Source organism: Callorhinus ursinus, unplaced genomic scaffold (genome assembly GCF_003265705.2).
Source record: "Callorhinus ursinus isolate GAN/ISIS: 27379988/994484 unplaced genomic scaffold, GSC_fseal_2.0 scaffold24, whole genome shotgun sequence".
Lineage (NCBI taxonomy): Eukaryota > Metazoa > Chordata > Mammalia > Carnivora > Otariidae > Callorhinus > Callorhinus ursinus.
Window position 1 is genome coordinate 8,323,902 of NW_027397086.1, and position 26,180 is coordinate 8,350,081.

General features: G+C 39.2%; 2 protein-coding genes across 15 annotated transcripts in view; both read left to right on the forward strand.

The window, feature by feature from the left end:
- Nucleotides 1-82: 82 nt before the first annotated feature.
- ZBTB26 (zinc finger and BTB domain containing 26) lies at nucleotides 83-17,588 on the forward strand. Of its 11 annotated transcripts, none has more exons than XM_025888539.2 (3): nucleotides 83-174; nucleotides 9,081-10,360; nucleotides 15,853-16,011. In XM_025888539.2, the coding sequence occupies exons 2-3, from the start codon at nucleotides 9,091-9,093 to the stop codon at nucleotides 15,870-15,872; spliced, it is 1,290 nt and encodes a 429-aa protein (XP_025744324.1). In that variant the 5' UTR covers nucleotides 83-174; nucleotides 9,081-9,090; the 3' UTR covers nucleotides 15,873-16,011. The 11 variants fall into 11 exon arrangements, with proteins under 11 accessions (XP_025744324.1, XP_025744330.1, XP_025744322.1 ...); XM_073905776.1 differs by lacking the exon at nucleotides 9,081-10,360 and adding an exon at nucleotides 8,883-9,023 and having other exon boundaries at nucleotides 93-174; nucleotides 15,853-17,588; XM_025888541.2 differs by lacking the exon at nucleotides 9,081-10,360 and adding an exon at nucleotides 14,080-14,472 and having other exon boundaries at nucleotides 114-174; nucleotides 15,853-17,588.
- A 3,797-nt stretch (nucleotides 17,589-21,385) lies between these two features.
- The window catches only part of RC3H2 (ring finger and CCCH-type domains 2), a 49,328-nt gene continuing 44,533 nt past the window's right edge, over nucleotides 21,386-26,180 (forward strand). For 2 of the 4 annotated variants that reach the window (XM_025887970.2, XM_025887971.2), the window contains exon 1: nucleotides 21,387-21,660. The gene's annotated coding sequence lies outside the window, so the exon portion shown is untranslated. Of the gene's footprint in view, nucleotides 21,661-26,180 lie in introns of all 4 variants that reach the window. The other 2 variants (XM_025887968.2, XM_025887967.2) reach the window with 2 other exon arrangements.

The window sequence follows — 26,180 nt, forward strand, 5'->3', positions numbered from 1 at the left end:
ATTGGTGGAGAGGACCAAGGAACCTGGAAGTTGTTTTGTCCGGCGAGGGCTGCCCTTCCGGTTCCGTTGGGTCCCCCTTTGGCTCGGGTTCCCTGCCCCTCCCCCTTCCCGGAGCCCCGAGGGGCCGGAGCTCCTGGCGGTGCCGGATCCTGACGGTGGCCTTCCCCCGGGTCTGTAAGTGCGGAGGCGGCCGGAGCGCCGGGCAGGGGTACGGGGTCTCTCAAGAGGGAGCCCCCTTGGGGCCCTGGATTGGCCGGGACCTGCTCTGGGATGGGGGCGAGGAGCTGGCCTAGGCCCGGTGGGACTTAAGGAACCCTTGGTCCAGCCCACGCTGTGCCCCGCCCCTTTCCCTTCCCTGCGTCTGGAGTGGGGAGCCTAACTATGCCCCAGGGACCTCCTCCCGGGACCCCAGCCGAGGGCCTGGCAGTTGGCTTGGACGCCTGACTCTGGCATCTTGTAGGAAGTGCCAGAGCTGAGGCCCTGGCAAGGCCTCAGTGCCGGCCCGCTAGGCTCACTATGCGTGCTGACCGAGGTTACCCTTTTGCCGGGGTTTCCCCTAAATCGGCCAGTGGCTGCAGCACCTTTTCTATTACTGGCGCTATGCCAGGTACTGGGGCTTCTTAAGATACCCTTCCAGTTTTCCAGGGTCAAGTTTGGGAGCCAGTTATAAACAAATAATTGCTCCTGCGATTTGTATATCAGTCATATATGTGTAAACTGCCCAACGGGCAGTTGCTGGGAAGGCTGAAGAAAGAAAGTGAGGTCTGAATTATACTTCTTGGAGAGGATGAAGTGGAGAGGAGCTTTTCAGGCAGAAGGAAGAGTTTGCAAGGCTCTGAAGGAATGACTGAGCGTAACTTGTGTGTGAAGAGGAGGAAATAGGGGGCTCTTGTGCGTAGGATGAGATACGAGGCTGGGAAAGTAGGCTGAGGTCCAGGTAGTGGAAGGTTTAATCCTAAAGGAGATGGGTAGTTTTAAAAGAGTTTTAAGCGGGAGACTTATACAGTCAGATTTGCACAGCCATGTTGTTCTAGAAGTCAGCCTATAGAAAAGAAATGTCTATAAGCTGATTATGGACTCTTCAACTAATGTCTGCGTACTCTTATTGGAAATTCTTTTGAAGGAGTAATGGAATCAGCCTAGTGAAAGTTAATGAAGGCCTAAAATGGAATTATGACAGTGTTACTGGAAAGAAGGGAAGTATGCTGGAGTGAATGGTGTGAAAACTCTGTAATAAATTGGATGTTGAGAGAGAAAGATAGCAAAGCTGATTCTGAGGTTTTAGGCCTTTGGCATTTGGAGAATGTTGATGCTATTATCAGCTATAAAACCGTAACCTTGTAGATTACAAATTTATTTTTTTGGACATGTGTAATTAAAGGTATAATGGAACAGCCACATAAGACTGTCCAGTATAGAGTTGGAAATGCAAATCTGCAGCTTAACCTCAGTGCTGTGGCTAGAGGTAAAAGTTCGAGTCACTGGCATAGAAGTAGAAGCTGTAGTAATATTTGGCATCAGGAAGGAAGTATTGAGAAAGATGGGAATATTTTGGGGGAATGTTGCATTTATGAAGCAGAAAGGGGAATGAATTCGTGGGATAGCAAAAACAGAGGTAGGGGATATGTATAAAAGTACAGGGTTCCAGCAACCAAGAAGACCCAGAATCAAGAGAAGGGAATTTTGAGGAGGGTCCACTGGGACAATTCATGCAGAGCATTTGGGGAATGAGAGGGGGGAAAAAAGATTGCATTTCCTGTAGTAAGAGATAATTAGTGGGGCACCTGGCTGGCTCAGTCAGTAGAGCATGCAGCTCTTGATCTGGGGGTCATGAGTTCAAGCCCCATGTTGGGCATAGCGATGACTTTTAAAAAAAGAGAGAGATCATTAGAGACCTTTTCAAAAGCAATTTTAGTAGAGTGATGAGGTCACAATTTATGAAATAATGGAGACCTCAACTGGTTTGATGTTAAATGAGAATGAGAAAAGGCCACATGTGAAGTGTTTCATGAAGAAAATTGACAGGCTTTATTTGTTTTTTCACCTAACATGCTTATCAAGCACATTCCAGACACTGCTCTAAGCTCTTTTAAACATTAATTTAATTTTTAATTTCCCATAACAACGCTATGAAGTAATATTACTATTTGACAGATGGGGAAAATGAAGCACAGAAGGGGTTAAGTAACTTGCCCAGGGTCACACAGCTAGTAAGTGGTTGAGCAGAGTTTTCATCCTAGGAAATATGGCTCCAGAATCCATAGTTTTATCCACTGCACTAAGCAGTGACTGAATATGGGAGTGAAAGGTGTGGGAAAATTTTAAGCAAAGATAGGTTCATTGATAAAAAATGGAGAGGCTTGGAAGGAGAACCTAATTGAGAAGGTAAGTAATGGATGTATGTTTATATTACATATTTGTTTTTTATTTCTGTCTTATATCCTCTTCCAACCAATGCCACTTTAGGTCAATTTCTTTCACAATTAGGTCAATTTATGCCATGCTTTCATCTATCACTTACTATCTATAATCAGGTCTCCTCTTCAGCTTCAGACTCATATCCAACTAGCTAATAAATCTTCCGCTTCACGTCATTGTAAGAGTCTCTGACTAAACATTTTAAAACCAGACCCATGATCATCCCCTCCAATATTCCCTAGCTTACTGAGTGACACTGTGTCAAATTAATCCAGTCATTCAAATCAAAGGTCTTGGAGTCATCTCAAACTATCCTTTCTTGAACCCCACCTTGGTCACCAAGTCCATCAGTTCTTTGAAATATCTCTCAAATCTGTTTTCCTCTCTCTATCCATATGATTGTTGTCAGTATTCAGACCCTCATTATTTCCATCTTGATCTGCTAGAGTAATAGCATACTACAGGTATCCTTGCCTTCATGTCCACTGTTCTTAGAGCCATTCACCATTAATTTTTATTTTTGACTTACTGAGTTTTAGACAGTGCAGGAGTTTAGACATCACACATTTCAAGCAATAGAATAGTAGCCTAGGGCAGGTATTGTTGAGTAACTTGAGGTAAAGTTAAGTTTGGCTAAGGTTGGCCATAAGGATGGAGATTTAGGGATTTTTTTTAAAAAAATAGAGCATGTAAATAAAACATGGAGCAACGAGATGGGCTTTCTCAGAGGAAGTAAGCCTTGAAAAAACAGCAAAAAAATCAAGGACTAAGCTTTGAAGGATATATTTACCTTTACACAATTTATTGGACCTTGAAGAGCAAACAAGCAAAAGAATGGTGGAAAGCTGAGGCCAGTAGTTAAGCAACTTGGCCATTGCTGTACAACAGTTTAAAAAGAATGGACTAGATCTCTATTCAACATATATAGCTGTCAAAAACAATACGTGAAAAAAGAAAGTTGCCAAACAATATGTACAGTTTATGTGTAAGAAACATAGTCTTATATCTTCTGGGGCTAGGCATATAGAAGTATTGTTTTTCAAATGGAGGGAAGGAGAGTCAAAAAGGACCAAAGTTAAACTCAGTAGTAAGTGGAAGATGGTTGGGAAAGGAGACTTTTACAGTATCTATAATGTTGAAAAACTTTCCAGGAAGGATATATTTCTGTGTATATTACTTATAGTTAAAAGTAAAAACAAAACAAAAGATTGATAACTTGGAGAATGTTGTGTCATGAAAGTTACCCAAATGAAGAAAAAGATTGAGGTTTATAGAGAGAAAGATTGTGGTGTAATGCAACCTTTTTGAAAAATGGAGTATGATGTTAATGAGAAACAAAGAAAGATTTCCAGGTAGTTATGAGTGCTAAGTTGAAAGATAAGGGTACTTTTATGAGGTAGATGACAAAATAGACTGACGTATAGCTTGGGAGTTTCTTATGTGGAATAGAAAGATTTTCCTTATAAGTAATTAGAGGTATTTGAAATAAGAAACTTGGGTATTTTCTCACTGCCTGTAGCATAGCAGTAAACATTGTCCGACTTAGAATATCCACTGATCCTTTTTGGTTACTCCTGTTTGAACAAGGGGAAATTTTCAGATCAGTTGGCACATTTGTTACAGAGATAATTATGAAAGAACTGTATAAATATAACAAAGAGAAAGTGATCTTCAGTGAGAATATTCCTATTACATTGATGTTTGAGAAATAGGTCATTCAAAGCTTGCTAATAGGGGTGCCTGGGTGGCTCAGGTCATGATCCCAGGTTCTTGGGATAGAGTCCTGCATCTGGCTCCCTGCTCAGCAGGGAGCCTGCTTCTCCCTCTCCCTCCCCCTGCATGCTCGCTCTTGCTCTCTCGAGCTCACTCTCTCTCAAATAAATAAATAAAATCTTTTTAAAAAAAACTTGCTAATAGAAACTTGGCAGTATGCAGATTTAATTGCAGTCGCCTAGGTAATAGATAAGGGCCTGAACCATGGCAATGATAGAATAAAGAGAGAGAATTTGGAAGTCATTCTGAGGAAAGAATCAACAGAATGTGGTGACCAAGTTTCTATTCTACCTGATAAGTTCTTTACTTTCTTTCAGTTACTCAAAGCTCTTCTATAATCTAGAATTATGTGTTATTTTTATGAAACTTACAAATAACTGCTGCTATACTTTTAAGTTAATTACAGTTACTTGCAATGGCATTCAGATTTAGTATACAAATATAAATACACAAAAGATGGAAAAAACAAAGTTAAAATAGGTGTGGGAGACGAACCATGAGAGACAATGGACTCTGAAAAACAAACTGAGGGTTCTAGAGGGGAGGGGGATGGGGGGATGGGTTAGCCTGGTGATGGGTATTAAAGAGGGCACATTCTGCGTGGAGCACTGGGTGTTATGCACAAACAATGAATCATGGAACACTACATCAAAAACTAATGATGTAATGTGTGGTGATTAACGTAACAATAAAAAATTTAAAAAAATAGGTGAGAAAGGTAAAACAAGGATAAGGGAATAAAATGCAATCAAGAATATGACTAGTACAGGGGCGCCTGGGTGGCTCAGTCGTTAGGCGTCTGCCTTCGGCTCAGGTCATGATCCCAGGGTCCTAGGATCGAGCCCCGCATCGGGCTCCCTGCTCAGCGAGAAGCCTGCTTCTCCCTCTCCCACTCCCCCTGCTTGTGTTCCTTCTCTCGCTGTGTCTCTCTCTGTCAAATAAATAAAATCTTAAAAAAAAAAAGAATAAGACTAGTACATAAAAGGCTTACTGTTAAAGTCCTCTAGACTGGACACAAATTTGGCTTTACATCGTACTCTTTGTTTTTAAAAAACCTTTTATTGAAGCATAACTGAATACACAAAAGTATTAAAAATATTAAATGTACAGCTGAATGGATATGAGGAAGGGAGTCTGAACAGTTACACAGTTAACATTATTATCAGGTAAAACTTCACCTAGTCTTACTGTTTCATACATGGACTTTGGCATCACGTAGCTTGGGCTCAAGTTTCACCTCTAACACTTAATACTTTCTACCTCTCATAAGTTGAGCAAGTTACTTATATCCGCCAAGATTGAGTTTCCTCATATGCAAAATGGAGATGCTAATAATACCTACCGCCTAAGGATTTTGAGGATTAGGTGGGTCAATTTAGGTAAAGCACTTAGCACTATACCTGGGACATAGCAAGGATTCAATAAAGATTAGCTATCCTTTCTCTTATCATTAAGCCAATTTATAAGAAACACAATTATTCTTTTTCATTTTGACATTTTTAAAAGTAAAAAAAAAAATTGTTTAAAATTTGGTTTTACATTGTCAAAACTGTTTTGGTAACAAACGCTAGAAAGGGATTTTCCCCAGGACACTCAAACGAGGGCCTCTCTATCATAGAACAATAATAATTTCATAGGGGACATTGAAGAGTTAATTATTCCGCTAGTTTTTGTTGAATGAGCTGTGTATAAAGTAACACTTGGTCCTTGTCCTAGGACAACTAATATTGTATTGAAAAGAGAAACTGGTTGCAGGAATCAATTAAAGGGATAAACTGTGTGGTCCAGAAATAAGAGTTTATCAAAGACAGCCAATAGAGTACACTGACATATATTAGGTAAAACTTCTTAAAGTAAACAGAACAAATTTTCCTCACATTCTTGGACTATAGCAGAGAAATCAAAGCAGGCACTTTCCTGGGGTACCTACCTGTTGGGCTGCTCTCACTGTTAAGTTTCTTGAGACTGATTGGTAGGAAGTACTCCAGCTCCTCATCTTTAGAGCTTCAGGGAACAATTATTCCTAAGGATAGTTTGTCTAAAGCACTCTGAGTATTATCGTCCTATAGATGAAAGGAATTAATGATCATTTTTGGGTGTGTATAGGAAAATACTAACCTGAGGGTAGACTGAGGACAAGCTGAACTCTAAAAAAGAATGCCCCTTTTGTTTGGCCACTTGAAACAACAGTCATTTTTATAACTTCTGGTTATAAATTGGGGTATTCACTTTCCAGAATGAATGTATGAGGCCACTGAAATTGCTGAAACTAACCAGTGATAATACAATTTTGCTGCTTTCTTTATTGATATGTTTCTCGTATCTCCTAGATTTTTCCTTTTTATTTGATATTCACCATTTTTTCTCTGATGCTGCATTTGCTTCTCTATATCCTTCCTTTGTCATTTTATTGTGATTATTCATTACCTATACATTCAGGATGCATACAAAGGAAAAGGAAAGGAAAAAGCTTATACAAAGGAAAGGGAAAGGAAAGGCTTATACAAAGGAAAAGGAAAAGCTTATAATTTCTGTATGTCTATTTTTGTTAATAAACCATGCCATTTCTCCCTCCTATGTTTCACCTTTCTTCCAATGACATTTCACTCTTAAGTTTGGGACCTTTACACATTCCTTTTTTTTTTTTTTTTTTTTTGGTCATTCTCTGTATCTAGTCAATCACCAAGTTCTTAAAATATCTTTTGTTATTTTTTCTTGCTCCTTATTCCCATTTTCATTCCTTTCTAGACTCTCATGGCCTTACACCTATAATGCTTTTACAGACTCTGAGCTGATCTTCCTAACAGCAGGTCTTCCTTCCTTCCACTGTCAAACAAATTCTATAGGTTCAACAAACAAACTGAGCACCTGCTGTGTGTTTAGCACAATATTAGGTGATGGGAAGACAGACCAGTTTGAACAGAAGAGGGTCTGGCCAGTAATGTGGCTGTAGGAAGTAGAATTTGAAGCAAAAGGAAAAAGTGTTTTGCCCTAGAAGATGCAGGTTCCCAGCATTAGCCTCATTGAGTGAGATGGAGATGTTTACCTCAAATGCCATGAAGCTTGCAGTTTGGAGGGGAAGGAACAAGTACTTAAAATATTTTGAATGTTATGTTGGAAGTGCTATGCTATGGGTCCAGTAGAGACAACTGTTCTAGTCTAAGAGGTTGATAGGGGCATCTCAATAAATAAAGGAGTGATGAATTTTGATAGCTCAGTTGATAAAGCATCCCACTCTTAGTCTTGGGGTCATGAGTTTGAGCCCCACATCCAGTGTAGAGATTACTTAGAAGGAAGGAAGGAAGAAAGAAAAAAGAAAAAAGAAAGAGAATTAATTAACTGTACTAAGGCCTGGAGTCAATAGAGTGCTGTCATGCACCAGGCACTGAGCAGTATGAGTAAGACCTGGACTCTGCTTAAGGAACTGGTGTTCTATGAGCCTTGGTCAGTCACTGTTATAAAAGATAAATTATAAAGATTGGGCTTCAGGATCTACATGTCGCCAATTACAGCTGATTGTCTCTTGTGATTCTCAACTATGGAGTTGATAAATGCACAAAGTTCAAGTTGAATTTAATGATGCACTGAGATTGTAGAGCTGTTTTTCAAGGGTAGAGTTGATATACCTACTGATCTTCCAGAAGACTGGTATATAAAGAGAGTGCCAGTTTATTATTTTTACAATGACTGGTGGACTGGAATTATCATGTTCACATAGGTAATTCATCCTTCCCTTTAGAGAGAAACATGGGAAGACAAATTATCAGAAAATCATTTACAGAGTATAGAATCAGAACATAGGAACTTTCTCCAAAGGAATTGCTATATAAAGGGACAGGGAAAGAGTTTGGCATACACCTTCTCCATGGTTGAATTGGTTATGCCAATGTTTACCTTAATTATTATTTGGTTTATTTCATTAGTTTATCCTCAAAGGTTAGTCTTCATCCAGGAGACAGTGGGAAGTCACAGAAGGATTTTAGGCGGGGGTTGGATATAATCACATCAAGTTTTTTTGAAAGTTGACATTTGGTGTAGAAGTTGGACTAGAAGGAACAGAAGCTGGAACCCAAGAAACATTCATGATCCTGTTCTAGTGGTCCAGTTGATGAGCAATGATGGGTAAACAGGAATAAAAAGAAAGAACAGAATCTATAAGCTATTAATTTGATTGACTTTATTCCTACTCAGATTCCCACCAAGTGCCTCATCTGTTTTTTCTATATAAAATATTTACTTTCTATATCAAGAAATGTTGCTTGAGAGTTTAGATCTGTCCAAACTGCACAGGATAAAGACCTGTGCCTTTGACACTGTCTGAACATTGTGCCTTTAAGTCTATTACTTTCAGTTTATTGCAGAAATGCTTGTATGAATAAATGCACATCAGTTTAAATAGAAGAGGATTTACCCAGGAATGGGGCAAGCAAGGTCACTGCAGTTCTTTAAAATAGAAAGCAAAGGAAAACATTTTGTCTTTGAAGAAGCAGGTTCACAGTATCATGTTAAAGAAAATAGTTACTTTATTATTTGTTGGGATATTTTTAGTTTGTTTTTGAAACCTGATAGAATTCTCATTTGAGAAGAGAAAAAATGTTTTTAAAGTAGCTCAAGCACTATTCTTGTATTAAGTATCTTAAAAAGTTGAATGGATGCCAAACTATTTACACTGATACAAGTCTACTCCTTAGGTGCAATTGACATTTGATGTGGAATAATTTTTCACAGCCTTTGAAAGCTGTTACACTAGCTTCCTCTTTCAAGGAAAATTTCATTTGGATACATACGAAGAGATATGACAACACAAATTGTTTTTGGAAGGAAAAATCCAGGTATCTTAATTGTTTGAATTTTCTTAAATTCATCCTTTTTACATTTCTGTTCTTTAGGTCTGCCAAAATGTCTGAAAGATCAGATCTCCTTCACTTCAAGTTTGAAAATTATGGAGATTCAATGTTACAAAAAATGAACAAATTAAGAGAAGAGAATAAATTTTGTGATGTTACAGTTCTCATAGATGATATTGAGGTACAGGGGCATAAAATTGTGTTTGCTGCAGGTTCCCCCTTCCTAAGAGACCAGTTTTTACTGAATGATTCCAGAGAGGTGAAAATCTCCATATTGCAGAGTTCCGAAGTGGGGAGACAATTGCTCTTATCCTGTTATAGTGGTGTGCTGGAATTCCCTGAGATGGAACTGGTCAATTATTTGACTGCTGCAAGTTTTCTTCAGATGAGCCACATTGTAGAACGGTGCACACAGGCCTTGTGGAAGTTTATAAAGCCAAAACAACCAATGGATAGTAAAGAGGGATGTGAACCGCAGAGTGCTTCTCCCCAGTCAAAAGAACAGCAGGGAGATGCCAGAGGCTCCCCAAAGCAGGATTCACCTTGTATTCATCCATCTGAAGACAGTATGGATATGGAGGACAGTGATATTCAGATTGTTAAGGTAGAATCTATTGGGGATGTATCCGAGGTTAGAAGTAAAAAAGATCAGAACCAGTTTATTTCTTCTGAACCCACTGCTTTACATTCATCAGAGCCCCAGCATTCCCTGATAAATTCAACTGTGGAAAACAGAGTAAGTGAAATAGAACAAAACCATCTCCACAATTATGCCCTCTCTTACGCAGGCAGTGATAATATCATCATGGCCTCAAAAGATGTCTTTGGGCCTAATATTCGAGGTGTAGACAAAGGCTTACAGTGGCATCACCAGTGCCCAAAGTGTACCAGGGTGTTTCGTCACCTGGAGAACTACGCCAACCATTTAAAAATGCACAAACTCTTTATGTGTCTACTCTGCGGCAAGACTTTTACTCAGAAAGGCAACCTTCATCGACACATGCGTGTGCATGCCGGCATTAAACCTTTCCAGTGTAAGATCTGTGGGAAAACCTTTTCTCAGAAGTGTTCCTTACAGGATCATCTTAACCTTCACAGTGGAGATAAGCCCCATAAGTGTAACTATTGTGACATGGTTTTTGCACATAAGCCAGTTTTGAGGAAACATCTTAAACAGCTGCATGGCAAAAACAGCTTTGATAATGCCAATGAAAGAAATGTGCAAGACCTCACAGTGGATTTTGATTCTTTTGCATGTACAACAGTCACAGACTCTAAAGGGTGTCAGCCACAGCCTGATGCAACACAGGTCCTGGATGCAGGTAAACTGGCCCAAGCTGTCTTGAACTTAAGAAATGATAGTACTTGTGTGAATTGAGTAGGGGCTTTATGCTCTCAACTTAGAATGGACTGAAAACGTGGCAATAGTCTCGAGTCTTTTTAGGAGTGATTTTGCTAGTTTGACTTCTCCAAAGCCTCTGTGCAGGTTGTAGGGGTGAGTCAAAGCACTAACAGACCAGGCAACTTACCACTTGGAGTGGTCTTGCCTTCCTTTTGCCCTCTTCCATTTTGTGTTTTGAATTATTTATCTCGTGATGTCTGTTTTCCTTTTCCAAGGAGTATTCCATTTGTCTACCTAACAATTGACTTTTTCTTAGACTGAAACTATTTTAGGCTTTTCACTGGGCACATTCTGAAGGTACCAATAAGTTAATAACATCACCTACAGCCCACTAATAGATGCTATGCTAAGGGAAGTGAATAGTATTTTTCTTTGGCAAAAAATAGGCTGAGATATAAGGTGATACTGCTCTTGGCCTGAAAATGTGCTAGAACTTCTGGTTGCCTATTGTTAATTGCCTACTGATAATGAATCTGCCTCCTACCATTTGTACTTGTCTTGGAGCTGGTATGAAGTATTTTGGGTTGTTCTGTACTCTTCAACAGTATTATGGCCCAGCTTCATGTCACTGAGTAGTTCACATAGACCAGAGTACAATCTTTTCGGCAACATGGATCAGCATGAGGAACATAATTAACAAAGGATAGAAGTACAATTGTACAATAGCACTTACACAGGAGTTCTTCCCAAAAAGAAGCCAAATGCTTATAATTAATGTGTAACTTCTTGTGGATGTTTTTAAGTCAGGATTGCTCCAGGCACACTTAAAATGTGCTAAAGTATAATGGTCTCTCTAAAAAGGGGCTATCTGGGAGTCCGTTTCTGGACTTTGTTTTAGAGGCTAGCCATCAGAAAGGTGAGTTTGGCCTTCAGAGTTTTGTCTGGTGTAATGTAATCTCTGAATTCTCATTTCTTCCTGTACTCTAGTTTCTAAAATGGATGAAAAAAGGTGGATCACAGAGGAGCAATCAGGCTTTTGCATTCAGATATTCCTATAAAGGTACACAGTCCCATCTTGCCATGTTTGATAGATCACTAATACAAAATTGATCTTCCAATATGGAAAAAACACAATCGTTTTTTCTAAAGCACATATTAGAGTTAAGTAATAAAATTTTGAGTCTTAGTAGCTTTTGACTCATGAGTTAAATTTAGGTAATAGGAGTCTTAGAGTCCTTAGAGAATCTTAAGAGATCATCTACTCCACCTCTTTTTTTTTTTAAGTTGGGGTATCCAAAGCTCAAAGAGGTGGCCTTGGCCAAAGTAGAGAAGTGACTAAGAATGAGCTAATGTCTTCTTATTTCTCACTATCTCTTGGCTTAAAAAGATTTAGTACATGATCAAAAGTATATTAACAAAAAGCTCCCAGTTTGTGCTTCACTTTTGGGAATCCCTGTTGGCTTTTTGAGACAGCCGGATTTTGCAAACAAAACATCACAGGAAGGATGTGTTTTTGTCAATTATTTTTTGGTTAGAATGAATATTACATTCTTCTCAAGCAAGTGACTGACTTGCTAGGTGGTGGTCAGGGAGGGAAAGGACGAGTAAGAATAGTGTGAGAAGGATCCAAATGTGAAACTGATTTTTGTCTGAAAGCAGTGTTTCCATCAGGATTTTGTTTTATTTTTGAGCTATGAGAATGCATGTACAGATAAACCAAAACTGAAGTTTAACTTGAGTAGTCACAGGGAATTCTTAGAGTTGTTATAATTTGATGCATTGACATGTGAATCTGATTGGAGTTATAATTTCTACCTTATGTTAAAACACTTACAATGAGAATAAAATTGAGTGATAAGACTAATAGGTATCTTATGCCTAAAGTCACTCATTTTTATGGTCTAATAATGCTACCTAGCATTCTGATTTTTATATTATCCAGCCAAAGAGTACCAGTTCTATGCAACAGTGAGACATTAATATGTTAACCAATGCTTCTCTGAACATCATTTCATCATAGGGAAATTTCAAGTTGGAGTGCTTCCTTTGCTTACATTCATGTCCTGTTTTTGTTACTGGTTTGAAGACTAAAAGGCGTGGGTTCAAATAAGATTGGCCTCTTTGGTTGGAGACTTTCTGGGTTCATTCAGTAGTTGAGAAGCTACTCAATTATTGGGCACCTTTGTTGCCAGGCACTATGCTAGATACTGAGGATACCAAGGTAAGATTGCTGAAGTCCCTGCCCTCACAGAGCTTATATGGTCTATTGTAGTCTTAGATAAGGTGATTTTAACTAGGAATAATAAAGAAAATGCCTTGCTTCCTTTAATCACTTAATCACTTAAAATCAGTATCTTGATGGTTTTTTATCAGTAAAACTTCCAGTTCCCACCTTTTCCAACTGCAAACCACTGAAGTGATTTACAGTCTCCTCCATTTCTTGGCTGGAGAGGTGTTCTGTTTCTGTGAGACATTTTCTTAATTTGGTGGGACTTGACTTTTCTCCTTTGTCTGTACATGTTTCTTAGGTTGTATTGCAAAGTGGTCAAGTTAACTCATATCAACTACATTTTATAAGGGAAGATGACTTTCAAAACTAGTCATATTTTTAAAGAGGAGTAAATTTTTTTAAAACCTTAGTCATTCTGCATTTGTATTTTATGGATCCCCAGGATAACTAAAAAGGACTCTCTTTACCATAGTTTGGTTTTTAAAAAATTACCATGTCACCATTATTTATTTATTATTTAATTTTAAAGACAAACTCCAAACTGAAGTGGCTCTGAGGTAAATCAGATGTGTTTTTCTTTTCGTTTATTAGAAGATCTATAAATGGAGGGTGACCAGTGTCACCACTTCTAAAATATTGTCCTAAACAAACAAACCAGAATGTTTTATTTCAGCTGGTGAATAGCTGTTCTAAATCTGTTGTATGTTAGACATACTATGAACTACCTCTTCACTTATTATGGGGAAGTTTCCTTAATAAAAGTGTGACAATTAAATCTCTGGTGTCAGTGGTTTCTTTTCTCTCTCCCTCCTGCTTTCCTTTTCAATTGCCTAAATTTGAATAAGGAAAGCTTTCTTCACTCCTATTGTTTAAACACTTATTAATCAGGCATTCTGAGCATGGCTTCTGAAGCAAATAAGGTTAACTAGAAATTGTTAGTAGGGTCAGTTACTGAGGGGGTAGAGCTACTGCTTTTAAGACCTGGTTCATACATTCCTTCATTTAGCAAATACTTGATGTCTACTCAGTGCTAGACTTCGGTAATGCAAAGATCATAAATCACTGTCCTAAATACCTCCGCCCAGATGGGTCACAGATTTCAATACAGGTATGATAATTGCAATAATAAAGGCAGCCAAAGGGCTTACAGGCTCCCAAGTGGGAGCCAACTAATTCAAGGGCAATTCAGGATGGCTTCAGGGATGACATGATTTATGAACGAGATTTTGAAGGATAAGTGGGAGGAGAGCTAGGGCACGTGGGAAGAGGCAGCCCCAAGAGTTTAGATAGGCCTGGGTTTGCCTAGAACTGGCGGGTGGGGGGGAGGGGGGAGGTGGACGGTCACACGCGACAGATGGGTGAAATGAGATCCAGAGGTAGGGACCAGATCCTGATGGTCATTAGCTAGGCAATCTCGAATGCCGATCCTTATGGCAGTCTCCTTTCCTCTGCCACCTTTTAAATTGTAGATGGCCCAGTGAGGAGAGAACCCGGCCCGTAACAACCCATGAGGGCCTCCCAGTGGTCCCGTTGCAGGGTATTCCGATGGACGCGCTGTACCTCAGCCTCACAACCCGTCTGCGATACGGACGCTGGGGAGAACTCACGAAGGGGAACGGCTTGCGCGCCGAAACTGGGGCAGGAGAGATGGGATTTGCCGGAATACGGGTGCCTCTCTGCCATCCCAGGAGCGGGGGTTGTGAGGAAGGGAGAATGTCTCAGGATGTCCTTCCGGGACGCCAAGCGCACCCCAGTGAGGAGTAAAGCTAGTTGACACCGGATGTGTTTCCTCCCAGGCTAAGTCCACCTTCCGGCCTGGGCCGCCGCTGCTGCGGAAAGCTGGGTTCTGGCTCTCTGAGTCGGTGAGTGAGCGCGTTGGAGACGGGCAGGTGGGGAAGCCGGAAGAGGAGGAGGAGGAGGTAGAGGGCCCCTAGGCGCGGACTGGGAGGCTACACTGGTGCTGCAACCACCTGGCCGACAGGGCCTATGGGAGGCTTACTCGGGAGGACCCATGTGTGGTTGAGTTGCAGGATCTTCCAGGCCACCTTGGGTCCCGCTCAGTTCAACAGATGTTCCCTCCGCTGTGCCTGCTCTTGTGCCTGCCCCTGTGCTCGCTGCAGAAACTCAGATGAACCAGGCACCTTTTCGTGGTGCTCTGGGAGCAACCCAACTCTTTGTTGGGGAGACAGGAGGAGGAGTCACAGCAGTCTTAAATTGATTTGGGTCTGAAAGGGGCCAAATCACTAGCTGGAAAGAGGAACTGCAGTTTTAATGTAACGTGCAAAAGTGTATTCCGGTCTTCTTGTCTGGGCAATGGTGAAAATCTCAATGTCGAAGGAGCTTTGATGAAAAAGAGAATAGAGGATACAAAGATAAAGCCTTAAAGATGGTTAGGACCAAATAATGAGGGATCTTGTATTTGCTAAGAAGGGTAGGCTGTCCTGGAGGTAGAGGAGAGCAATGGAGGATTTAAAGTAGAAGAGGGGGGCACCTGGGTGGCTCAGTTGCTTAAGCGTCTGCCTTCAGCTCAGGTCAAGATCCCAGGGTCCTGGGATCAAGTCCTACATTGGGCTCCCTGCTCAGCAGGAGGTCAGCTTCTCCCTCTTCCTGCGCCCCCTCTTCCCACTCGTGTTCACTCTTGCTAGCGCTCTTGCTCGCTCTCTCCCTCTCAAATAAATAAAAAGATTTTAAAAAATAAAGTAGACGAGAGAACTTTTTTAAAAAAGTTTTAAAAGATGTTAGTTCCGGTGGCACTTAGGAGGGTAGGTTGGAATATGGGAAACCTGTTGGAAGACCTTGCAATAGTCCAAGGGAACAGAATGAGGACCTGCAATAGTGATGGAGAATAGGAAACTTGGAGATTACATTAAGGTTTCTAATGTGAGAAACTATGTTAAGTACCCTTAGTAGTGGGTACTAACAGTGTCTTGGACCACAGAACAGATAAAATTTAGCCAAGGAGAAAAACAGAAACCATTAAGTACAACTCAGTGTAATAAGTACTAAGTAATACTAAATAAGTACTAAGTAATAAGTGAAGAACGGGACATGAAGTAAAAAAGAAATGCATTTTCATTTTCTCGGTTTTGAGATGGTGGCATAGGAGTTCAGTCTTTGCACCTAGATTAGAATTTGAATTTTCTTTTACCCAATTAAGGTTTGGGATTTTTTGTTTGTTTTTACCATGACAATGTAGGAAAGCATTCCCTATTACATCAACGTTTGTGTTTTATTTTGCGTAGATTGTGACCATGGCTGCTGAATCCGATGTCCTGCACTTCCAGTTTGAACAGCAAGGAGATGTAGTCTTGCAGAAAATGAATCTCTTGAGACAGCAGAATTTATTTTGTGATGTGTCAATTTATATTAATGACACCGAGTTCCAGGGGCACAAGGTGATTTTAGCTGCTTGCTCTACTTTCATGAGAGATCAGTTTTTACTCACACAGTCAAAACATGTCAGAATCACCATCTTGCAGAGTGCAGAAGTTGGCAGAAAACTGTTGCTCTCTTGCTATACTGGAGCACTTGAAGTTAAAAGGAAAGAGCTTTTGAAATACTTGACAGCTGCTAGTTACCTGCAGATGGTTCACATTGTGGAAAAGTGCACAGAAGCTTTGTCAAAGTATCTGGAAATTGATCTTTCTATGAAAAATAACAATCAACATACTGACCTGTGTCAATCCTCTGATCCAGATGTTAAGAATGAAGAAGAAAATTCAGATAAAGACTGTGAGATAATTGAAATTTCAGAAGATAGTCCTATAAATATAGATTTTCACGTAAAAGAAGAGGAAAGCAATGTTTTACAGTCTACAGTAGAGTTGACATCAGAGAGAAAGGAAATGAAGTCACCAGAGCTGTCTTCAGTAGATATTGGTTTTAAAGATAATGAAATTTGTATCCTCCATGTGGAATCTATTAGTACTGCTGGTGTAGAAAATGGGCAGTTTTCACAGCCTTGTACCTCTTCAAAAGCAAGCATGTATTTCTCTGAAACACAGCATTCACTGATCAATTCTACGGTTGAGAGCAGAGTGGCAGAAGTTCCTGGGAACCAAGATCAGAGCTTATTTTGTGAGAATACTGAAGGAAATCATGGTACAGTGAATGAGATTCAGAATCTGGAGGATGCTTATTCACTGAGGCACCAGTGCCCCAGGTGTCCTCGAGGATTTCTTCATGTTGAAAACTACCTGCGCCACCTTAAGATGCATAAGCTGTTCTTGTGCTTACAGTGCGGGAAAACATTTACGCAAAAGAAAAATCTCAACCGGCATATTCGAGGGCACATGGGCATACGGCCCTTTCAGTGTACTGTGTGCTTGAAGACATTTACTGCTAAAAGCACACTTCAGGACCACTTGAACATACACAGTGGAGATCGCCCATACAAATGCCATTGTTGTGACATGGATTTCAAGCACAAATCTGCCCTCAAAAAGCATTTAACCTCTGTCCATGGCAGAAGCAGTAGTGAAAAACTACCCAGGCATGATCTCAAAAGGCAAAATCTACTATAATTAGAACCACACCTTGCTACGTAAGCCTTATATAATTCTGTTAGGCAAGTTTTTCTACAGAAATGCAGCATCTGTTATATTGCATCCCCCCCCCATCTTTGGGTCTTAATTTTGGTCTGCCTACACATGTTATTCTTTCTGAACTTCTACTAACAGTTCCAAAGTGTGGGAGACATGATAAAGCTAATGGGATGCTGCCTTATCTCATATAGTATATGTAAGTCCCAGTGCTATATCTAGAGAAATAATGTTCCTCTCTTAAATATTCTTGATTCTAGTGACAGAGGATCCAGCAGTATTTCTAGATTCTGATTTTGACTCTCTAGATAAATAATGTGAATGTAAAATCCCAACCACATAATAATTTTAATGAATTAGGATAACAGGAAGAGAAAATAGACTTAAAAACATGCTGTAATCCATCATGCTTTGTAGGACTAGTGATTTTTTTTTTTTAAACAAACTGCAGTTGACTTCTAAAGCTAAGCACCAAGGTACTTGTTTTAAACTATAAGGGAACACATTTCAAATTCACTTGGGAGTAGTAGAATTTCCTTGTACATGGGCTAATATTCCTTAAAATAATGGTTCCATGATTTTTTTAGTATACATATTTTAGAAATGATTAATCAAGCCCAAGTTTCTTGATTTTATTTCATGCAGTTGTATTTAATAATTTTTTGACCAGTGAAATTATACCACTGGCATGAAGCTCTGAAAATTTCTTTTAGAAATACCAACTTTACCAAAGATACTCTACTGTTTCCTTTTTAAAATTTACTTCATTTTTATTTTTTAATTAACATATACTAAAACTGACCTTTATTTTTGGTCTACATTTTCATGAATTTTAACACATGTAGATTTGTTCAACCACCACTGCAATCAGGATACAGAACATTCCATCATCCCTAAAAACACCCTTATGATGCCCCTTTATAATCAGCTCCTCCACCTATCTTTAAATCCTGGCAACAGTTGCTATTGCTATAATTTTGCCTTTTTTGGAATGACGTGAGTGGAATCTTGTAGTATGTTCCCTTGTGAGATGATTTTTTTCACCACACAGAATGCCATTGGATTCATCCACGTTGTTGTGTGTATCAATAGTTCATTCCCTTTTTTACTTTGAATTGGCAATAAATACTATCTTGCTGCCACTAGATGAACAGTTTAAATATGGTTGGCTATTAGTGTTCTCTTAATTATTAACTTTTTTCATTTACATTAAGCAATTTTCATTTACCACATGTTGACAAAAACCCTAACCATCCCTAGAGTTTTATTCTGTATTTCCAGAAATGTGCCAAAAGCAAAACCATGACTGTATGGTTATTTTAGTGAGAGTAATTCTGTTTGTGTTATGAGCCCTTGCTCTCTGCTATCCCTGTGTACAAATAACACAAAACTTTGTTGTCAAAGCAAAGATTAAAATCTATTGCAGGGCAAATCATACTCTAAAATGCAGGAACTACTTTTAGTTAAAGAAGGCTGACTGGATGCATCTCACTTTCAAGTTCTATTCCTCCTCTACTCACCTCAGCTTTATGTAGAATTTCTGTTATACTTAGGTTCTGAAGCCCTTCGACATTTTAAAATGTAATATACTTTGTACCATTTATAAGAATTTTGTGATTGATCACATGTTGATAGTTATAAATGTTAAATATCCTTTTTGTGATACTTTTGTGAAAAACATATTCTCCATAGAATTTTAACTCTGGGAGACACTTTAAGGAATCCACCTCTCATCTTTGATAAGGAAACCAACTTCATAACCCCCTCCCTCCCCATGTCACTTGTTAGTGACATTGGACAGGTCACCTCTCTATCAGTTTTTCTTAAATTCATGTGTAAAACAGTAGCTTTGAACTTGGTAATTTGTAAGATCATTTCCAGGTCCAAAATTCAATGATTTTATACTTAAATCTCCCTGAGTTTCCAAGAACAGAGAGGAAAGCAAGAGAGGAGAGTTTTGTGTCTCTATGAATGTTGCTATTTGAGTGCTACTTTGGAGACAGAATTTTTCTAAAGTAGTGTTTTTCTTCCACTGGAGAACATGATAGTGCAGCATTTAATTTTCTTTCCCATTTGACCTATGATTGGCCACTTCCAGGTATGAAAACATTTCCCTTTCAGAAATAGTTTGTGCTTGAAGTACTTTCCTTATTTTTGTTTCCTAGGATGAAATTTTGTGGGGAAGGGATGGTGAAGGGAGGGAAGGGTAAAAGAATAGTAATAAACTGTTTTTTTAGGAATTGGTATCTACTATCCTTGATGTTTGAAAAAAATTATGGTTGAACTTTGTTTAAGTTTTATGTGTGCCTTGTAAGATTCTTGTGACATTTTTTGTAAGCACTTTGAGATATTTGCTTGGGGGGAAGGGTTGTTCTGTGCAAGTGATGGTTGTTATTTATTTTTATTTATTCCTGTCCAGTAGCACAGAGTGATCTCAGAACATTCCTGGGACAGTTTCTGTTTGCATGATGTATATAAACAGTTCTGGGAAAATGGAATCTTTTTAAAAATGCAGGTATGGCAAAGTAAAGTGTTGAATTTATTCATTTAAAACATTCACTTTTAGTTGTTTGTGTTTCTGATATGATGGGGAAAAATGCAACATGTTTGAGTTCAGCCTCTTCATTTACTGCATTTATGTATAAAGGATCTTGGAAAGGTAGTTGTTACTTTGGTATAAGAGAAAACCCGTGCTGTTTTTCCTTGGATGTAACTATTCTATATCTTTACATAAAAAAAAATAATAAACTGGAGATGGGAATGGAGAACTTTGTGTTTTGTCTACATCTCTGAATTTTAAAGAAGAAAACTATTTCTTCTGACCATTCATTCAAGAAGTATTTACTGAGTCTTTACGTAGTATTAGAAGTTAGATATGCAGACCAAAATCCCTGCTCTCATGAAACTTGTGTTCTAGTGGAAGGAGAAAAACAGCAAACAAGTAAAATCAGTGTATATGAGATTTTGAAAACAAAGTTGGAGAAAATAAAATGCAGATAGGGAGTGCCAGGGAATGGAAATTGGGATTGTAATTTTAACTGTGATGGTCAGGCCACCTTTGAAAAATCTTAGCAGACTGTCATATACACTGTCCAGTAGATACATATATATTTGTGTGTGTGTGTATATATATATATATATACGTCTTTACAGTTTATAAACTACTTGTTCATATGGTTTTTAATTCATAGTGGATTTGCTTTCATACATGCCTTTGTTGGACTTCTGGTTTCACATTGGAAAGTGCCTTGAGTTTAATTACAACTCATGGCCATTTTCTTAATCTGTGTTTTTCAGTTTCTCAGTAACAGAGTACGTAGTATCTGCCTTTTAGGATTATTTTGATGAATGAAATAAAACTAAAATCTATAGTAGAAATGAAATTTTTATTACCTAACACAGGACCTGGCACATGGTAAGCACTTCGTAAATGCTTATTCCCTTATTTCTTACCAGGCTGTTTCTTCATATATAAAAACATAGTAATTTCTGCTTTACAGTTTGCTGTGAAAAATCATTCAACAAAATTTTTTTAAAGACTTTATTTGACAGAGAGAGACACAGTGAGAGAGGGAACACAAGCAGGGGGTGTGGGGGAGAGAGAAGGCTTCCCGCTAAGCAGGGAGCCCGATGCCGGGCTCGATCCCAGGACCCTGGGATCATGACCTGAGCCGAAGGCAGATGCTTAACGACTGAGCCAGCCAGGTGCCCCTCATTCAACAAATATTTGAGATATTAATTGAATTTTGATCCTTGCCACCGTCTAAGGAGTTCAGTTTTCTTTTTAATAAAGAGATTTGTGTTAGTGCCTGCCAAGCAAATGCTTTTCTTTTTATTTTTTTAAATAGGGAGGTTGCTTGGCAAATATGTGGAGGGATTGAGGGAATGGGTCAGTGTTTATTACGGGACAGTGCATAGAATATAATACAGATGTATCAGATTATGCTCAATGGAGACCACTTTTTTCACAAGGAGAGTCAGACACTGCCTCACATCACTGTCTAGGAGGCTGGCTCAAGACGCCGATGAAGGTGCGGGGAGTTTCCCATCAACCCTTTCGGCTTGCCTAAGCCTCCTAACAGCAACCTCCCACAGTGCTCCGGGGCTCCCCAGTCACGTGACAGTGGTGGTTAGACTCGACCAGAGGGAAGCTGATGCGCAGTCCAGGTGGCGGGGGCTACTACTCTCCTTCCACCTCCTTTACTCCCAGTCCTGCGTGATCTCGCGTGAAAGGGGGAGTATCTTCTCGCGAGAGCTAGGTCGGGATCCCTCCAGGACCGCCTCCGTGGAGAGGAGGAGGAGGAGGCGGAGGCGGAGGGAGGAGGAGGAGGCCCCGTCGCGGCCTCCGCCGCCGCCAACGGGGCTGTCCCTATAGCTCCCGATGGAGTTTGAGGTCGTGAAACCGCCGCCGAGCTCTGCCCCGGCGAGACGAGGCGCCTCCGTCGCCGAGCCGCGCCGTCGCGGGGCTCCCGGGAGCGGCCCTTAGCGACCCCGCCCGGGCCCCCACAGGTAGGGCGGGGGCGGGCACGATGCGGCTCGGGCCCTAGCTCGGGTCCCTAAGTCCTCGGCGGTCGGGCGGGAGACCGGCCTCAGCCCGGGGCCTGTGTGCTGTCGTCGCCGGTGCCCTGAGGGTTGGGAACTGAGGGCCGCACCTGACGCTTGGACCGGGCCCGGAGACCGGGGCCTGCGGAGGCCCCTCTCTGGTAGGGCTTTTTCAATACCGACCGCCCGGCGCAAATGGCCACCTCCCTTCGACACCGGCGGAGGGGAAGCCTCTGACCCCTAAGGAACCCACCCAAGCGGAGGCCAGGGTTTTCTCTCTCTTTTCTACACCAGTTGGCAAGAGGGGTTTTGGAGGAGGTCCTCGAAACCAAGCCGTCTCCTAGCTTTTCGGCTTTCTGTCCTGGAGCTTCCCGAGATCTCAGAGCAGGGATGGTGGAGGCGATCTGAGTGGTAAATAGGGACCGCGGCCAAACAATGCCCTGGGAGGGCTTAACCTCCTGGGAACGAGATGGCCGGACCAGAGTGGTTGCACAGTGGATGTGACGGAGCAATGGCATGAAACACGGCCAGGGAATTCTGCTGTGGCTTTCTTTCCCTCTTTCATTTTTCTTTCTTGGGGAAACCTCTTAAGGAGACTCTTCCACCATCTTAGAAGAATGGTAGAAAGCATCTTTGTTTCTCAGAAGCAGCTCTACTTTTCTCTGCGCTTAGCTTTCAGGAAGGGAGAACATGAGAGTAGCTGTCATTTCCATCCTTCTAATCACAGAGGAGTTTAAGATACCGGCAAGGTAGAACCTTGACACCAAAATAGTCTCAAGTAATCACTGACATGAAGTAGATCTAATCTCGTGATTCCCAGCCTGTTTTATTTTTAAATAACCACCTAGGTTCCCTTCTTTTAATTCCTACTCTCTCCTTACCTGGGCCCCTTTTTAATTCCAACTCTCCCCCCAAACCGCTGTGAGTAGAACGACTTTTTATTACAAGTGCTTAAGTAATCTTTTTTCCATTTTTGTATTATTCTAACTATTAAGTTCCAATAGGAACTTTTGATTAACCCGAGAATGCAAACGTTGCTACACTACACTGATAGAATTTCACCCAAAAGCGAAGAAACATGTTTTAGTTACCCTCTGTGGCCTTTTTCTAGTTAAATACACAAATTTAGTTAAGGCTTTTCAAACATTAAGAAAAGTTCATGAATTTTGCCATTTATCTAAAAAGCAACACCACTGTTATAACATCCTTTTCCTGTGTTCATTCCACATTAGTTTTTGAAGGAATAGAGGCCATTAAATCCTGTCAGATTTTTTAGTACTGCTATTTTTGTTAATTTGGAGATTCATGTTTTCCAAATTTTAGAGTTTGGAAAATTGCTAGAAGGACAAAATGTTAAGCGTATATTCCAAACATAGTTAGAAAAAGCAGATGTTAAAATTCAAATTGCCTCCTATTCTTTGAAGATTTAGTTGCAGTTCTGTTCATTAGTGGATCCCTTGAGTTACTCCTGATCTGTTATTACTGTTGTGTTGACTTGACATATAAGACTTATGTCCTTTGTTCATATGTTTTCATTAATTGTTCGTATGTTTTCATTAATTCACTTTCTGCTTTTGTAATTTGCTATATCTTCCAGTCTGAAAAAGCTAACAAAAATTCTTTTGGGGGGGAAGCATTCTTTTAACACAAAATTTTGTGTTCAGAAATGAAACTTCGAAGCTATATGCAGTATCTAAGAATGCTAAATAAACTTATAACAAGGCCTTATTATAATAAGCACTTGTTGTTTTGGTTGGACTGCATTGAAGTTTCACTTTCTAGTTATGGAAAAAGGAAACGTGGTAAAATAAAGTGAGCTGAAAATCAGAAGTAATGTTTTGCATCCAGTCTCGTAACTGTTGTAAGTTACATCTTTATATTTCTCAGGTTTTCTAGTTTTATGAAAACTTAAGTGTGGTTGTGACTTTCACCTCAAATTCTTAATAAAAGTTAGTTTTGATTATTACTTCATAATTTTAAGTACTCTGGAGTTGCACTGTCCAATACAAGCCAATAGCCACATGTGGCAATTGAGCACTTGAAATGTGGCTAGTGTGAATTGAGATGTAGTATCAATGTAAAATAAAATACACATCAGATTTCAGAGACTTAGTGCAACAAAAAAATTTAAGCTACCTTAATTTTTTATATTGATTACATATTGAAGTGATATTTTGGATAAATTGGGTTAAATTCTATTATTAAAATTAATATCTGTTTTCCCTTTTTTAATATGAATACTAGAAAACTTTAAATTACTTGTGGCTCACATCATGTTTTTATTAGACAGCACTGTTTAAAACAGCACTGCTCTTCTGAGAAATAAATTACCTGAATAAAAGTAGGCACATGAAAACCAAAAACTTCCTGACAGTATCATCTTGCAATCAGAATAATCAAAAAGCTAAGGACTTTGGTAATATGAAGAATAAAGTTATCCAGTGGCCATTATTTGATAGGCAGAAGTGAGTAAGTTCTGTCTCAAAAATAAATATTGTTCATGTCTTGTCATCACCAAAGCAAAACTTTATTGGATATGCTAATTAAAATAGAAAATTATCCCATTAGTGTTACACTAGAAGACATGGGAAATTAAATCTTATACTGATTAAAAAACTGAGTTCAGGCTCAGGGTGGATTTAAGAAAAAACTTGAGTCCTGTATCTTTCCTAACTTATACTAAAGTCACTTATAATAGCAGTCTTTTAAAACTGTACTTCAATTCTCTTTCCTCCAGTCCCTTCAGTATGTTTTAGTGCCGAGTTTTAGAGTTTGCAGATTATTTCCATTGGTTTTGTTTGCTGTTTTATAGGCTAAGGTCTCAGTTGTACCTGATGCTTTAAATATAACTTTTGAAGTCTAAAACTAATTATTTGTAAGGTTTCTGAACTGAGAAGTGCTTTTCAGTACTTTTCATTTCAGGAGCTTAAATTCCTCACATGGGTGAACTAAAATGAAAACAATGGATGTCTTGGGCGCCTGGGTGGCTCAGTCGTTAAGCGTCTGCCTTCGGCTCAGGTCATGATCTCAGGGTTCGGGGATCGAGTCCCACATCGGGAGCAGGAAGCCTGCTTCTCCCTCTCCCACTCCCCCTGCTTGTGTTCCTGCTCTCGCTGTCTCTCTCTATCAAATAAATAAAATCTTAGAAAATAATAATAATTAAACAAACAATGAATGTCTTAATTAACAGACTTGAGCCCTAATGTCTAGATTTTTATGAAGAGAATTGTAAAATACTAGATATTTTTTATTATACAATAGTGAAAGAAGCATAAACTTTATTCTGGCACTTTAAAATCAGGTGGCATAGTACAGAACTGGCTGCATAATCTCATGGTGGACTAATAACAAAAACTGAGAGTACTTAGCTGGTATGCAGTTTGCTCCTAATAAAGCAATGCATAATTTGCATCATATCAGAGATGTCTATTAATTACTTTTTCTATTTTACAAGTTAGTATTCATAACAAGGGACTTATAGCCTGGAAAATTACTTGAGGAAAATCTTTAAGGTCGCACCTATAATGTAGTGTTTCTTCTCTGCTTTATCTTGTTATTCTTCAATTTTACTGACTAGTAATTGAAAGTTACTTAGTTAATACAAGTAATTTAATTAGAATGTTTTTCTTAAATAGTCTCTATGTATTTAGAGTTGTGGGCTTTTTGTTTGTTTTGAGTTTTGGCTTTTTAATCCATTTTATCTCAGTTTGAGATGTTTTGGGAGTATTTTCAGGTTTGATACTTGACTATTAATTCTAAGTGTTATTAGCAATTAGAATTCCATAGAGTCAAGTAAGTTACTATGGAATTAATAAAGACAATAGGCTATGTATCATTTTTGGTTATAAAAATACTTCCTAGGTAAATATTTACGAAGTGCCTTTTTTAAAGAAATGAAAGTCAAAAAAAGGAAGAAATTAAAGTCATTTTTGCCATCCCGAATTAAAAATTTCGGTGGACTATATAAGCTGCTTCTGTGTTTTAGATAAAATTTTATTTTGTCTTTATCTTAATTGAGGAATCTAAAATTTATTGATAATGGTACTGAAGAAAAACATTTAAAAAAAACTTTTCCTATGACTTATTATATAAGGAGAATTTAGTACATACTTTTCCTGTCAGAAAGTTAGACTCTGACACATAGCAGGAGAATTTGGCAGAATTACTGACCAATTTTGGCAGAATTTTTCTTTTTTTTTTTTTTTTTAAGGTATTCAGTTTCTATTAGAAATCAAAGTTCTCAGTATTAATTATATTACAGCATCTGGTGTTTGTAGACCTAGAAACACATGTGAGATATTATAACATAAAACTATTAAGTATATTCTGGAGTAGTTTGAAATACTTGAAAACTAACATGGGAAAGAAAATATGAAAGATAGCATTTTTATGTTTAGTTCAAACTTAAATGGCTTCTCCCACCCCTGACTCATTTACTAATGTAAAGCATTTCAGGGTGATCTTGGAAAACGAAATAAGGAAAAAGT